The sequence below is a fragment of the Phaenicophaeus curvirostris genome, chromosome 8 (genome assembly GCF_032191515.1).
Source record: "Phaenicophaeus curvirostris isolate KB17595 chromosome 8, BPBGC_Pcur_1.0, whole genome shotgun sequence".
NCBI classification, from domain to species: domain Eukaryota; kingdom Metazoa; phylum Chordata; class Aves; order Cuculiformes; family Cuculidae; genus Phaenicophaeus; species Phaenicophaeus curvirostris.
Genome location: NC_091399.1, coordinates 17,029,509 through 17,043,051, shown reverse-complemented (window position 1 = coordinate 17,043,051; position 13,543 = coordinate 17,029,509). Strand labels below are relative to the sequence as shown.

Sequence of the window (13,543 nt, the reverse complement as noted above, 5' to 3'; positions counted from 1 at the left end):
TTGTCCCCTTAAATCATCGATTACAGCCTCTGCTCCCCAGTGAGTTTCTTGATGCTTTTTCTCAATGAATTTTAGCACTACCAGGGAGAAACTACAGCCTCTTTTGTAGGGGTCACCATCCACCCCCTCTCGTTTGCTGTTGCCCTCACTGATTTTGCCAGTTCCAGATCAGCATCGCTAGAAATGGCACTTGAGAGGGACGGGATTATTGTTCAAACGCATTCGCATCCCCCCACAACGGATATTCAGATCCCTCTCCACAGAAGGGATTAATACCAAGATACCTTTTCCTGCTGCCCTCGAGCTGCTCGCTCTGCCAGTCCACTACATACCTTCATCGGGGACTTTCCCACCCGAGGAGCCTTGCGATGCATTAACGCCGCTTCTCTCCGTTGCCCGACGTCTTCCCGCAACTGCAGGATTTCTTCTCGGTGCTTGACGGGGGATCCTCGTGCAGTTAACACTCCTCTTCCTTTCCACGTTGCCCCACGGGCACGGACCAACCCCAAAGCGTATTTGGAGGCCATCCATCTATTTACCTTCTGAAAGCTGTCCTGATACGGTAATTCCCCTGTTACCTTTACCCCTAGAAAGGCAGCTGCATTTCCTCCCGTAGCTGTTTTCAGCTCCTTGAATCAGGAGCACTGGTGTCGCCGCTGCCCGCAGGCCCTGGCCACCCCCGGCTCACGTTACTCAATTCCTTAGAAAAGGACCCACCGGTCCCCACACGAGCAGCCCTTCCCCAGAGGCCTTAAGGGCCTTCTAGAGAGCCTTTACCACAAGTCCATCACGAGGTATCCCCAGGCGACACCATCAGCCGTTCCCAGGAGGTCTCTCAGCTCCCACACGCCTCTGGGCTCGGCGGTTCGGCAGACGCTTCCCTGCGATCGCTCCCGAGTCGCTGACGTCCCAGCCGTCACCCCAGGGCTGTCTCTGTGAGCAGCACGCAGGGCGCAGGGCGCTGCAACCTCCTCGGCGCGCAGGAAGGCAGGGGACCCAGGCTTGGAGACCGTCCTGCTGGGACACCGCGGGACTCGTCCTCCGCATCCACGCTGGGCTTGCTCCCATCAGCCACGGCCTTCTCTTCCAGCAGACTCCATAAAAAAGACAAAGGAAAGCACTTGGTTAATTTTAAAACCTTAATTAACATTTATTAACATTTAAACTACGTACAGGGGAAACCATTGAAACTATGTACAGGGGAAACCATTGAAACTACGTACAGGGGAAACCAGGTTTCCCCGCTCCCCCCCCACCCCCATGCCCTCATCGTATGGCCTGGCGAATGAAGCTGCTCTGGACTATGTCTGCCTTCTCTCTCTCCTTCTTCCTGATGGGATCCACCGCAAAGCAGCGCCAGAGTCGCAGCGTTTCATCCGCAGCAGCCGAGGCCACTGTTTCGCCATCGGGGCTCAGAGCCATGCTCAAGACTCTCGCCGTGTGACCTGAAGAGGAGGTGTGCGCTCAGGGACGGGCCGCTCGGCGCACGCCCCGCTCCCTCTGCTTCTGCCACCACGCTCACGTTTACTGCGTGGGCCCCGGGAACCCCAGCAGCTCGCAGAGCTGGCCCCGCACCGGGCTGCAGCAGCAGGAATTCACAGCCCAGGCGGGCATTTGCACCAACAGCGTTCCTTCAGCAGCCCCCAGGAGGGCCTCCCTCGAGCAGCACACGCCTCTGCTCAGCAGCCCGCACCAGCCGAGCTCCAGCTCGGGCCACCGCTCCGCTCCACCCAAGGATCACGTCTCCTTCAGCCGCCAGCAGCCCTCCCTGCCCCAGGCAAAGGGCCCTGCCTACCTTGCAGCTCAGTGACCTTGGACATGGCTGGATACTTCCAGATCACCAGCTGATTCTTTGCGGAGCCGTGGCCCGAAATGAGCTCCTTGTAGGTGGTTGACCACACGATGGAACAGACCTGGCAGGAGGCGGCAATGCAGGGAAGACGAGCTGCTCGTGCCGATGCTCAGCACCCCGAGAGGAGCACGGCCCCCTCCTCGGCCCTGCCTCGGGGCCTCAGGAGCCAGCAGCTCCGCTCAGGCGTCCCACCACAAGCTGTTTACATCCAAGCCGACGCTCACGTCTCACCTGGGAGCGGGCATCGATATTGCCCAGGCAGGTGCCAGAAGACACGTTCCAGAGGCGGATGCGTTTGTCGCCGCCTCCGCCTCCGGTGGCCAGAACGCTGGGCTGCCACGGACACCACGCCACAGCCTGCCAGAAGAGGGGTCAGCCTGAGGCGTGCAACGAGCACCCTGCGCGCAGGCAGTGCCGCACGGCTGCCTCGCACACAAACGCGAGCCCACAGCTGCCCCGCGCTCACCTTGACAGCACCCTGGTGCTGACGGAAGCTCTGCGCTGGAGCAAATCCTCCACGGCCCCCCTGGCTGCTCGGCCAGATGTTCACCACGTGGTCGTCACCACCACTGGCGAGGAAGCGGCCGTTTGGAGACCACTTGAGGCCACACACCTCCCGCGTGTGACCAGCAAGCGTGGCCACCTGGTGCTGAGCGACTCTGACGTCGTGGTGCTGGATGCAGCCGCTGCGAGCCCCGCTGCAGAGAGAAGGCTCACAGGGTCAGGCTGCACACAGTGCTGGGAAAAGCCATCCTGGCGCTGGGGCAGGACGGCTGCACCTGCCGCAGGGTTTCACACCGGTGCTGCCGGCAGATCCGGGCTCTTGGCGTGAGCCGAGCACATCCACAAGGATCTGCACCAGCTCCGCTCCGCCCTTCCAACCCCACCCACTGCTTTACCTGGACAGGATGTAGCTGTTCCAGCTGAGACACCCGACACGGGACACGTGGCTGCTCAGCGTGCGGACACGTTTCCGACGCTCCACGTCCCACAGCTAGGGAAGCAGAACAACAAGTTCTCCAGAGGGCCAGGAAACGCCAGCCCCGTTGCTTCGCCCTACAAACCGCAGCGCGCAGGCTCTGCCATTCAGCCTGCTCACTCTGGGAGCAGGGAACTATTTGTATCTCCTGCCCGCAGAACGGAAGGAGAACGCCAGGGGTCAGGAACCCCAAACCCAAGCTCTGCCTCACTGCCGCAGCTGCTCACTGCCGGAGGACATCTCCAGCCCACACCAGGCAAGTCGGAGCGCGTTGCATCCTTCTAGCGCCAGCCAAGCCTTCGTCCCAAGGCCCCACAGCTCCAGCAACCCCTAAACAGCTCCAGCTCGACTCCTGCACTCACCTGGACCTCACCGTTGCTCAAGCCAACAGCCAGGCAGCTGCCTCCGTTACCCCACGACACAGACGAAACGTAATCAGCTACGTGCTCCGTCTCCATGAGGTTGATGATCTCCCCAGAGACGTGGTGCCACAGGTAGACAGTGGTGTCCAGAGCCAGCGCCAGGAGGTTTTGAGAGCTCCAGTCCAGGAGATTCAGATCTACAGTTTGGAAGAGCAATGCAATGCAGGCCACCCTGCGCTGCCCTGGAGAGCCCTGCCCTTCACCGGTGCTCATCATAGAATCATAGAATAACCAGGTTGGAAGAGACCCACCGGATCACCGAGTCCAACCCTATTCCACCTCCACCAGGTATGCGTGTCCCCCAGCCCCAGTCCAAGCCACCTGCCCAGCACTCGGGACCACTGCTCCTACAAGGCTTCACCCCAGAAGTGGTCCATGCCAGCCCGAGGGCAGAAGAGACCGAAACAGCCCAGGCAGAGCTCCAGTCCCTCAGACCACGCTGGCCTAGGAACCGCACTGCGCTACACAACGATCTCAATGCCCAGCACGCGACATCGCAGCCCACTTACAATAGTCATCACGGATGTCTGGGGCATCCAGGACCCCCTCTGGCGCGCAGGGAATGTATCTGCCCTTCCTCCTGCCGCACCCAGGCATCACCTCGTGCCCGCAGAGCGCTGTGACGTTGTTCTGAAAGCCTGTGTGCAGAGAAACACTTCTGTTAACCGGAGGTCCCGTTTCCTCCCAGCTAAGCCCTGCTCACCCGAGGAGAAATCCCTCCCGGGGAAAATGCAGCCCTGAGAGCAGAGCCACGCTCAGAGGAATGCAGGGCGCTAACAGCACTGCCGGGGTGAACTGCTGAACCAGCTTTGGTAAATCAGTTCTCTGGAGCTGTCACACAGCCCCTCAGCCGCTGGACACCTAAGGATTAGGGAGAGCCCGGTGTGCACAGCAGCTCCCAGAAGCCGGTCGATGCCTCCAAATGCGGAGCCTCTGTGCCGCTGTTCCCCTGCCCAGGGCTCTCCAGCCGAGTCGACTCACCCAGAGCCTGTCCCTCACCTGCCGCAGGGCTCGGAGCCTTTCCACTGAGGCTCAGGATCTTTGCCTCTTCCACATCGAAGCCGTTCAGCCTCACTGCCCAGGCTTTCTGGCGCGCCTGTCAAGGCAGGTCGAACAGGACAGGTGACCCCAAAGCGACCAACGGAGTATTCCATCCCATCTACGTCACCCTCGCTTTGAAACCCAAAGACCACGAGGGTCGGCCCCCTCCTCTGTGACGGCCGCTGAGGACCTCGTCTCTCTGTTTGCCCCCGACCCTGGACCCGCGTGTTCCTGACTCCAGTTCCTGAGCTCAGCTCCCTCCTGGCTGTGGAGCCATTCCCTCGATTCTGCTCTGCAGGATCTGTGGTGACGTTGAGTCATCGAGGGCGCGATCTCAGATATTTGTGTATATATATATTACCACTCCTAATAAGATCAATAACCGTTATTATTATTATTATTGTAATTTTAATTAAAGCTGCGGTTTTAGTTTCCAACTCACAAGTCTCTTTCCTCTCATTTCCCTTTCCCCCTTTCCAGGGGTGTGGGGAGTGGAGGGATTTGGGAGCGCAACTGCACGGTTTTAGCTGCTGAAATCAGCCGGGCTGGGGCTAACCCGTGACACAGCTCCAAGGGTTTTTTCCTCAGACACCAGCAAGCTCTCCTGCTCACATCTGAGCACAGAAGAGCGGCCAGGTCAGCGTCTCACGGCCAGCGGACAAAGCCACGGCCACAAGGAACCAAATGCTTCCTACAGAGATTTCAGAACCCAGCAGACACGTTCCAGAGCGGCTCCCCACGCAGACATTGTGCTGGAACAGCTCCCGCCAGCAGTGTCCCTGGGCACAGGCTCACAGCCTAGGAGCTCTGTACCCTGGGCCGATGAGGCTTTAAAACGGAGCAAAGCTGTGTTTGGCTCCCACAAGGGCCAGAGGCTCTTCCCAGGGACACGACCCTACAGAACAGCTTCGCTCAGGGTCCCGCGTCCCCGTTCCATTCCCAGGCCCTACAGCTCCAACCTCATCCCCGGCTCCTCAAGGGCAGAGCTGGAGGCAGCGGCGCTCGGGGCTGTCAGCCTCACGCAACCACGCGACACAACTTACAGTTTGCTTCCCTGGGAAAGGCCGCGAGGGCGTTTGGGAGGGAGCAGCGCAGTCCCTGCAACTCAGCAACACGCTCACCTTCTTGGTGGGTGACACCAAGGCAGGGTCCTGCTCTTGGCTCAGGAGGAACTTGGCCACCTCCATCCTCAGAGCGCGACGGCTGGGAATGTAGCGATCTGGCCGAGCGGTCGTTTGGCTCCTCTGCATTTTGGATCCTCGTTTACCTGCACTCGCACGCATCAATATTGTCTGACAGCTACGCAAGAGCCCAGAGGAGAGCCCTCCCGAGGCAGCCAAGCCGGCGCTTTGCCACATCCCCCCTCGCAGACGAGCGGGACTCCCAGCGCTCGTGCCATCCAAAGCCCAACTCGCTCGTAGCTCTGCCCCCCGTCTAACGCACCAGTTAGAGGCTGCCGAGCTCTGTGCCCCCGGCCTCCAGAGCCCCTCGGCTCCCCGCACCCCCCTCTGCCACCGCTCCCCGCTCACCGGCTGCGCCGCACCACATCGCGCTGGAGCTGCGGCTGATGGGGCTGAGCCCGGGGCTGAGCTCTGCTGGGCCTCGGGGATCGCCGGGAGCGGCTGCAGCAGCACCGCGGGGATCACTGCAGGGATCGCCTTGGGAATCGCCTCGGGAATCGCCTCAGAAATCGCCTCGGGAATCGCTTCGGGAATCGCCTCGAGCGGAAGGGTCGCCTCGAGCATCAACTGCACGTGGGACGCAGGCGAGGGCGTCAGCGCAGGCAGCAACGGGACTGGGCTGCAGCCTGGCTGCCAGGGCCCTGGGCTGATCCTCAGCACCCTCAGCACTGAGGCCTCCTCTGGCCCGGCCTCTCCCTCTGCCCCCCTTCTCCTGCCCCTTCCCTCTCCCCTCTTTCTCTCTCTCTCCCATCCCTCCTCTCCCTCTCCCCTCTCTCCCTCCCACCCTGCTCTCCCTCTCTTCCCTCCTCCTCTCCCTTTCTTTCCCTCTCCACAGCTCCTCTAGGACCCCCCAGAATCCCTTTAGGAACCCCCCAGGATCCCTCTAGGACCCCACGAATCCCTCTAGGAACAGCAGAACCCCTCTGGAGACCCCCAGGACCCCTTTGGGACCCCCAAACCCCTAGAGGGAACCTCAGGAATCCTCTAGGCACCCCCGCAAGACACCCATAGGACACCCCAGAACCCCTCTAGGGACCCCAGGACCCCTCTGGAGTCCCCCAGGACCCCGTTAGGACCTCCTAGAACACCCCGGGGACCCAGAACCCCTCTAGGGCTCAACAGAACCCCTTTAGGGAACTCCAGGCCGCCTCTCGAGCTCCCCTGCAACAAGGTGGGGATCAAAGGGGAAAAGAGCGCCCCCCCAGCTCAGTGCCGCCGCCGTGTGGCCGCATCGCGGTACTGCAGGAAGGGCTGCAAGAGTCTCTTCCACAAGCTGCTCCTTCTCCCTTTTTCCCACCCCAATTCCCCCAGGCGGGAACCCTAGACGGGTCCTGGGGGGTCCTGCAGGGGTTTTTGGGGTTCTATAGGGGTTCTGTGGGTCCCTAGAGGGGTCCTTGGCATCACTAAATGGGTCCCGAGGCTCTAGGGGGCTCCTAGGGGTCCCTAGGGGGGCCCTGGAGGTGGTGGAGAGGTCCTTCAGGGGGTTCCTAGAGGGGTCCTGAGGAGTCCTAGCGGGGTCCTGGGGGGCTCTAGAGGGGTCCTGAAGGACATAGAGGCATCCTAGTGGTCCCTAGAGGGGTCCTGGGGGTCCCGAGACGGGGCCGGGGGGGGTCCTAGATGGGGCCTGGGGGGCTCCAGAGGGATCCTGGGGGTCGTGGAGAGGTCCTGGGGGGTCCCTAGAGGGGTCCTGGGGGTCCTAGATGGGTCCTGGGAGGCACGTGAGGCCACTCCCCTTTCCTCCTCCCCCCTCTCCCCCCATTCTCCCCCCCTGCCCCTTCTCCTCTCTCTCCCCTTCCCTCCCCTCCCTCTCTCCCCCTCTCCCCGCCCCTCCCCGCCTCCCCCGGACCCGCCGCTCGCTGCCTCCCCCGGACCCGCTGCCGCCCGAACCTCCGCGATGCGGTTGGGGCTCCCGCAGCCCCCGACGGCGGTTGGACCCGCGCGGACGCGGCTCCGATTGGCTGGGGCGGGGACGGGCCCCTCCCATTGGCTGGGGCGGGGACGGGCCCCTCCCATTGGCTGGGGCGGGGACGGGCCCCTCCCATTGGCTGCGGCGGGGACGGGCCCCTCCCATTGGCTGCGGCGCGGCCTGGGGGCGGGGCTAGGGCGAAGCCCTAAGGGTGTTGGGGGGAACTGGGGGGCTGGAGGGGGAAGAGAGTCCTGGGGGGTCAAGGTGCTGGTGGGGTTTACAGGACCCCCTCTAGGGACTCCAGGACCCCTCTAGGACCCCCAAAACACCTAGAGTGAAGCCCAGAACTCCCCTGGAGCTGCCCAAGCCCTCTCTATGTCTCCCCAGAAGCACTCTAAGGATGCAAAGACCCCTATAGGGAATCCCAGGAGCCCTCTGGAGCTGCCCAAGCCCTCTCTATGACCCCTCAGAACCCTCTAGAGACCCCAGAACCCCTCTAGCAACTCCTCAGGTCCTCTCTAGGATCCCCCAAATCCCTCGAGGGACACCAGGATCCCTCTGGGGCCCCCCAGGACCTCTTCAGGACCCCCAAAAGCCCACAGGGAAGCCCAGGAATCCTCTAGGCCCGCCCCCCACCAGGGCCTCTCTAGGACCCCCCATAACCCGTGTAGGGACCCCAGGATCCTTATAGGGAAGGCCAGGACCCCTCTGGAGACACAACTCCCCCCCACCCCAGGACCCCTCTAGGGTCCGGGGAGGGTCATAGAAGTATCCTGGGGTGTTCTAGAGGAGTCTTGGGGGTCCCTAGAGGGGTCCTGGGGATCTTTACATGGCTTCTGGGGGTCACTACATGGGTCTTGGTTGTCCCTTGAGGGGTCCTGCTGGGATCTAGAGGGGATTTGGGGGTTCTTAGAGGGATTCAGGGGGGCCCTGGGGGGCCCTAGAGGGGTTCTGGGATCCCTAAAGAAATCCTGCAGGTTCCTAGAGGGGCCCTGGGGGGGGGGTCTTAGAAGGATCCTAGGGGATTCTAGAGGGGTCTTGGGGAATCCCTAGAGGGTTCCTGGGGGTCCTTAAAGGGGTTCTGGGGGTCCCTAGAGGGGTGCTGGTTGTCCCTGGAGTGGTCCTGTGAGGATCTCGAGGGGACTTGGGGCTTCTTAGAAGGATTCAGGGGGTCCTGGGAGTCCTTAGATTGGTCCTGGAGGGTCTAGAGAGATCCTGTGGATCCCTAGAGGGGCCCTGGGGCTTCTTAGAGGGATTTAGGGTATCCTGCGGGGGCCTAGAGGGCTTCTGGGGGTTCTAGAGGAGTCCTGGGGTCCCTAGAGGGGCTCTAGAGGGGTCTCGAGGACCCTTAGAGTTATTTGGGCGGTTCTGGGGACCCCTAGAGTCATCACGGGGGTTCTGGAGGGGTCCTATGCGTCCCTAGATGATTTCTAGGCGTCCTTAAAGGAGTTCTGGGGGCCCCTAGGGGTTCTAGCGGTGCATGGTGCTAGCGGGGTCCCATAAGGCTCTAGGGAGGTCTTAGAATGATTCGGGGGGTCCCGGGGAGTCCTAGAGTCATCCTGGAGAGTCGAGAGGCATCTTGGGGGTCTGTAAAGGGGTCCTGGAGGTGCTAGAGGCGTCCTGGTGGCCCCTAGAGGGGTCCTTGACATCACTAAATGGGTCCTGGGTGGCTGTTTAGATGTCCTGTGGGTGCTGGTGGCTTTAGAGGGATCCTGGGTGTCTCTAGAGGGGTCCTGGTTGTCCCAGGAGGGGTCCTTCGGGGCTCGTGAGGGATTCTGGGGGACCCCGTGGGGGCCCTAGAGGGCTCTATAGGGGTCCTAGGGGTCGCTAGGGGCCCTGGAGGTCGTGGAGAGGCCCTACGGGGCCCCTAGAGGGGTCCTGAGGAGTCCTAAAGGGGTCCTGGGGGGCTCTAGACCTCGCCCAGTCCATCCACGCCAGAGCCCGGGAGTTGGATCATAGTCCTTACCCTTCACGGACACGCAAGACAGAGTGAGATTACGCAGGGAGATCGTTAAGAAAAGATTTTATCCCAAATTTCTTGTGCGGTTAGTTCTGCAGGCACTTTTCTTGTTGTCTGTGTATATCATGGGTAATAGAAAGTGTGATCGGTGGTGGGAAAGATACAGGAAGAGAAGGAGAGAGAAAAGGTTTAAGGAGCAGACAAGACACTCGGAGATGCGTCCCGATCCAATATCAGGGAGGGTTCTTAAACGATCCCAAGAGACCAAGATTAAGGCACAAACGAGGTCAGATGCCGTACAATCTTGTGAGCTTTATTTTAACAACTGACAACAGCGACAGGACAGAGAGGAAAAGAAAGGAAAAGTTAGAACCCCTAAGCAAGAAGACGGTAGAGATGCGGCTAATTACCACCACCACGAATCCAGCGATGTCCCGTTGGATCGGTCTCGGTGCAGGTGATGATGAAGACACAGCCACGGGGTGATGATGATGTTCCAAGCTCCAGGAAGCCCGGCGAAGGCACACACAGCAACACACACGAGGTCGAGTCCACCAGCAACGAAGAAGCAAGCAATGAAGGAGTCCAGCACCCCGAGCCTGCCGAGCAATGGGGAAGTCAAGCACCCTGAGCCCGCCGAGCAATGACGAAGTCGAGCACCCCGAGCCCACCGAGCAACGAAGAAGCCAGAGGCTCCCCCATTTATCGCCCCAGTCCACGGTTTCCCCGAATAGTCCAACCATTTTCAGGAATGCCCAGGTGCCACTCGGTAAGCGCGCTTCGGGTAGACGTCGTGGTCCAGGAAGGCATTGTCGTGCGCTGCTGTTCAACTTGATAAGCGCACTTCGGGTGGATGTCATGGTTTTTCCGTTGGGGACAGTTTGGCAGCGCTCACGAGATCGGCTCTTCATTGCAATAAAGATCCCTTACGAGATCGTGGGGGGGTTGGCAGCGATGTTGAGCCAAAGCAGTTCAACGGTTACGGCCCCTTACACCGCCCCGTGGCTCAACATCGCTGGCTTCACGGCGGTGTGAAAGACAGAAGGACAGAGAGAGAAAAAGGCCAGAAGAATGCGCAATACAACAACAAACAAAACGTCCAGCAAATTTTACAATCACAAGCATCTTCTTGACAATATCCTTAACAAATATTACAACCTTAACAAATATAAACATCTTACAAACCCACAAGTCTTATCTTAAAAACTACTTAAGCCTACAAAACCGTAACATCTTATCCTAAAACCAATCAACTCGACAAAGCTTCAACATCTTATAAAACAGTTTTAAACCTCCGATTCGTTGACCGTCGGTGCCTCCGGGCCCGCCTCTGATGCCTCCGACGAGTCAGCACGACAACACAATAGTTTACATTGCGGACATTCATGAGGAAAAAATACACGTATACAAAGGCAAAACACGAGAATCAATGCTATAACGCTAAGGGTATAAACGATGGGGACTAACACCAACATTTTTAAAGAAAAATACCAAGAAGCGTCTGAGGCCCTGGCAGTCCACGCGGTCACTGCTTCGCCCGATTTGGAGGTCGCATGCGCAGTGGGAAAATCCCTTTCCACACCTCCTTATAAAGCGATTTTAAGGCGTAACGCGCATGTGCTGTTTGGGTCTAGAAACTTCTAGGTGGTTCTATCCTAAACTTAGAAAGAAAAAAAAACCCTCTTGCAGCCCTTCCTGCAGTACCGCGATGCGGCCACACGGCGGCGGCACTGAGCTGGGGGGGCGCTCTTTTCCCCTTTGATCCCCACCTTGTTGCAGGGGAGCTCGAGAGGCGGCCTGGAGTTCCCTAAAGGGGTTCTGTTGAGCCCTAGAGGGGTTCTGGGTCCCCGGGGTGTTCTAGGAGGTCCTAACGGGGTCCTGGGGGACTCCAGAGGGGTCCTGGGATCCCTACAGGCATTCTAGGGGTTCCTAGAGGGGCTCGAAGGGGTCCTAGAGGGAGCCTAGGGGGTCCCTAGAGGGGTCCTCGGCTTCCCTATAGGGGTTTTGGGGGTCATAGAGGGGTCCTGGGGGCTCTAGAGGGGTCCTGTGTGTCCTCTTATTAAACCTTTTCTTAACCATCTCCCTGCATCATCTCACTCTCCCCAGGACCCCTCGAGGACCCCCAGAACTCCTTTAAGGACCCCTAGAAACCATCTAAGGATGCACAGGACCCCTCTAGAATCCTCGTGACGACTCTAGGGGTCCCCAGGACACCCCGAATAACTCTAAGACTCCTCAAAACCCCTCGAGAGCCCTGCAGAACCCTCTAGGGCTCCCCAGAACTCCCCGAATCCCTCGAAGAACCCCCAAAGGCCCCTCTAGGGACCCCAGGACTCCTCTAGAACCCCCGAGCATCCCTCTAGAACCCCCAGAACCCCTTTACAGACACCCAGAAGCCCTCTAGGCCCCCGCAGGATACCCTGAATCCCTCTAAGAGGCCCCAAGGCCCCTCTAGGGACCCACAGGATCTCTCTAGACCCTCCAGGACCAATCTAGGGACTCCCAGGACTCACTAAATCCTTCTAAGAAGCCCCAAGTCCCCTCGAGATCCTCACAGGACCACTCCAGGGACAACCAGCACCCCTCTAGGGACCCCCAGAACCCCTTTAAGGACCCCCAGGAACCCTCTAGGGATTCCCCAAGACCCCTCTAGAATCCCCTAGGATCCTTCTAAGACCCCCCCAGGGCCCCTCTAGGGACCTGCAGAATTTCTTTAGGGACCCCAGAACCACTCTAGGGCTCACCAGGGCCCCCGAATCCCTCGAAGAACCCCCAGATCCCCTCTAGATCCCAGCTGGACCCCTCAAGGGACAACCAGGACCCCTCTAGTGACCCCCAGAATCCATGTAAAGACCTCCAGGACTCCTCTAGGGACCCCTAAGACTCCTCTAGAACACCCCAGGATACTTCTATGACCCCCCCAGGACCCAAGAGGGGTCCTAGAGGGGTCCTGGGGGTCCCAGAGGGGGTTTCATCTCCAGAGGGGTCACAGTCACTTTACAGTCCCCTGAGGCACCTTTCTCTTGTTCCAGTGCCTTAAGGAACAAATGTACAAACAGGGACCTGCCAGGCATGAGAAATGTGAGCTGAGATGCTCTGAGATGCACCTTTTCTCTTGATTGAAAGTGCGTGGAAAACTATTCAAGCACTCGCAGACACGTGAATGGCAAAAGCTTGTAGGAAAACATGCTATCCTGACAAGCGAAGCACCAGCAAAGGTACATGGGAGCACAGCAGAGCCCTGCGCCCGCCTCCAACAGGTACCCAGGAGTGTGCAAGAAGAGTGATGTGCAGTGCTAACAGCCCAGAATATGCTTCCTCCCTCCCAGACTGGCAGGTTAGGGTGCTCCCAAGTCACAGGCAATGTCCCGACGCTGCTTAATACTTGCTGGCTGCTCCCTTGCTGCACATAGAAGCCCCTGGTGTCCACGCACCCTGTCTTCCAGACCCTGACAGAATCTCCCCGTTCCCAATTTCCCGGGACATCCCATGCTGAGCCGCAGCGGAAGCCGTCCCCAAAAGCCCCCAGCAACACTTCCAGGCAGCTGCAGGACCCACTCCATCCCAGGCAGGGCACGGGGATGGAGGCAACCCCAGCTGGGAACAGGGCTGCTGCCCACCCAGCAGTCTTTGCAGCTCCTCATCCCCCACAGAAGAAGAGTTCTATGCTGCAGGGAGCCGAGCTGTGGAGCCCAGCAGGGACACGGCAGCAGTGGGGACAAGCAGGGGAGGACACGGGGGTCTCCTTCGGACACCCCAGCCCAGCCCCAGGTCCCACGTGCTGCAGCAGAAAGGGTGCTGTTGGGACAAACACCCCATCGCCCGGTGCTCCGAGCAAGCTCAGCTCCCTTTCATCCGCTCCCTTCGCTGGACGACAAACGTGTGAGACAAGCCCCCAGTCTGAAGCCAGAAACCTCCCCACAGGGTTGTACAGCCCCTGCCTGCTCAAGCCATAGCTCCCCACCTCTCTGCTCCCATCTCCTTCACTAGCTTCCCCTCCTAAGAAGCCCCAGATTCTCTCTGCCTTTTTTTTTTTTTTTTAGCCTTTCACACATCCAAATCCACCCCCAAATGCTGAAATCAAAACAAAATAGTCACAACATCCTGAAAGAGTTTGGGTTGAAAGACAGCTTTAAAGATCGTCTCAGACCATCAATAAACTTCTTATGCTGGGCTTTTAACTGTTTCAGTGTTCGTGTTAA

General features: G+C 59.4%; 1 protein-coding gene across 1 annotated transcript; it reads right to left on the bottom strand.

The window, feature by feature from the left end:
• Nucleotides 1-1,266: 1,266 nt before the first annotated feature.
• LOC138723343 (cell division cycle protein 20 homolog) lies at nucleotides 1,267-9,310 on the bottom strand. Its single transcript, XM_069862289.1, has 11 exons — nucleotides 9,302-9,310; nucleotides 9,039-9,156; nucleotides 5,416-5,564; nucleotides 4,253-4,349; nucleotides 3,763-3,891; nucleotides 3,194-3,390; nucleotides 2,752-2,846; nucleotides 2,319-2,550; nucleotides 2,084-2,209; nucleotides 1,796-1,913; nucleotides 1,267-1,445 (listed from the first exon to the last, which is right to left on the bottom strand). Exons 1-11 carry the CDS (start codon nucleotides 9,308-9,310, stop codon nucleotides 1,267-1,269), a joined length of 1,449 nt encoding a protein of 482 aa, XP_069718390.1.
• Nucleotides 9,311-13,543: the final 4,233 nt, after the last annotated feature.

Excerpts from the sequence above, each read along its gene's own strand:
- LOC138723343 (XM_069862289.1), bottom strand. Across the intron at positions 3,391-3,762 it reads AGACATCCGTGATGACTATT|ATCTGAATCTCCTGGACTGG; the intron begins GTAAGTGGGCTG and ends TCCAAACTGTAG. Across the intron at positions 2,847-3,193 it reads TGAGCAACGGTGAGGTCCAG|CTGTGGGACGTGGAGCGTCG; the intron begins GTGAGTGCAGGA and ends CTGCTTCCCTAG.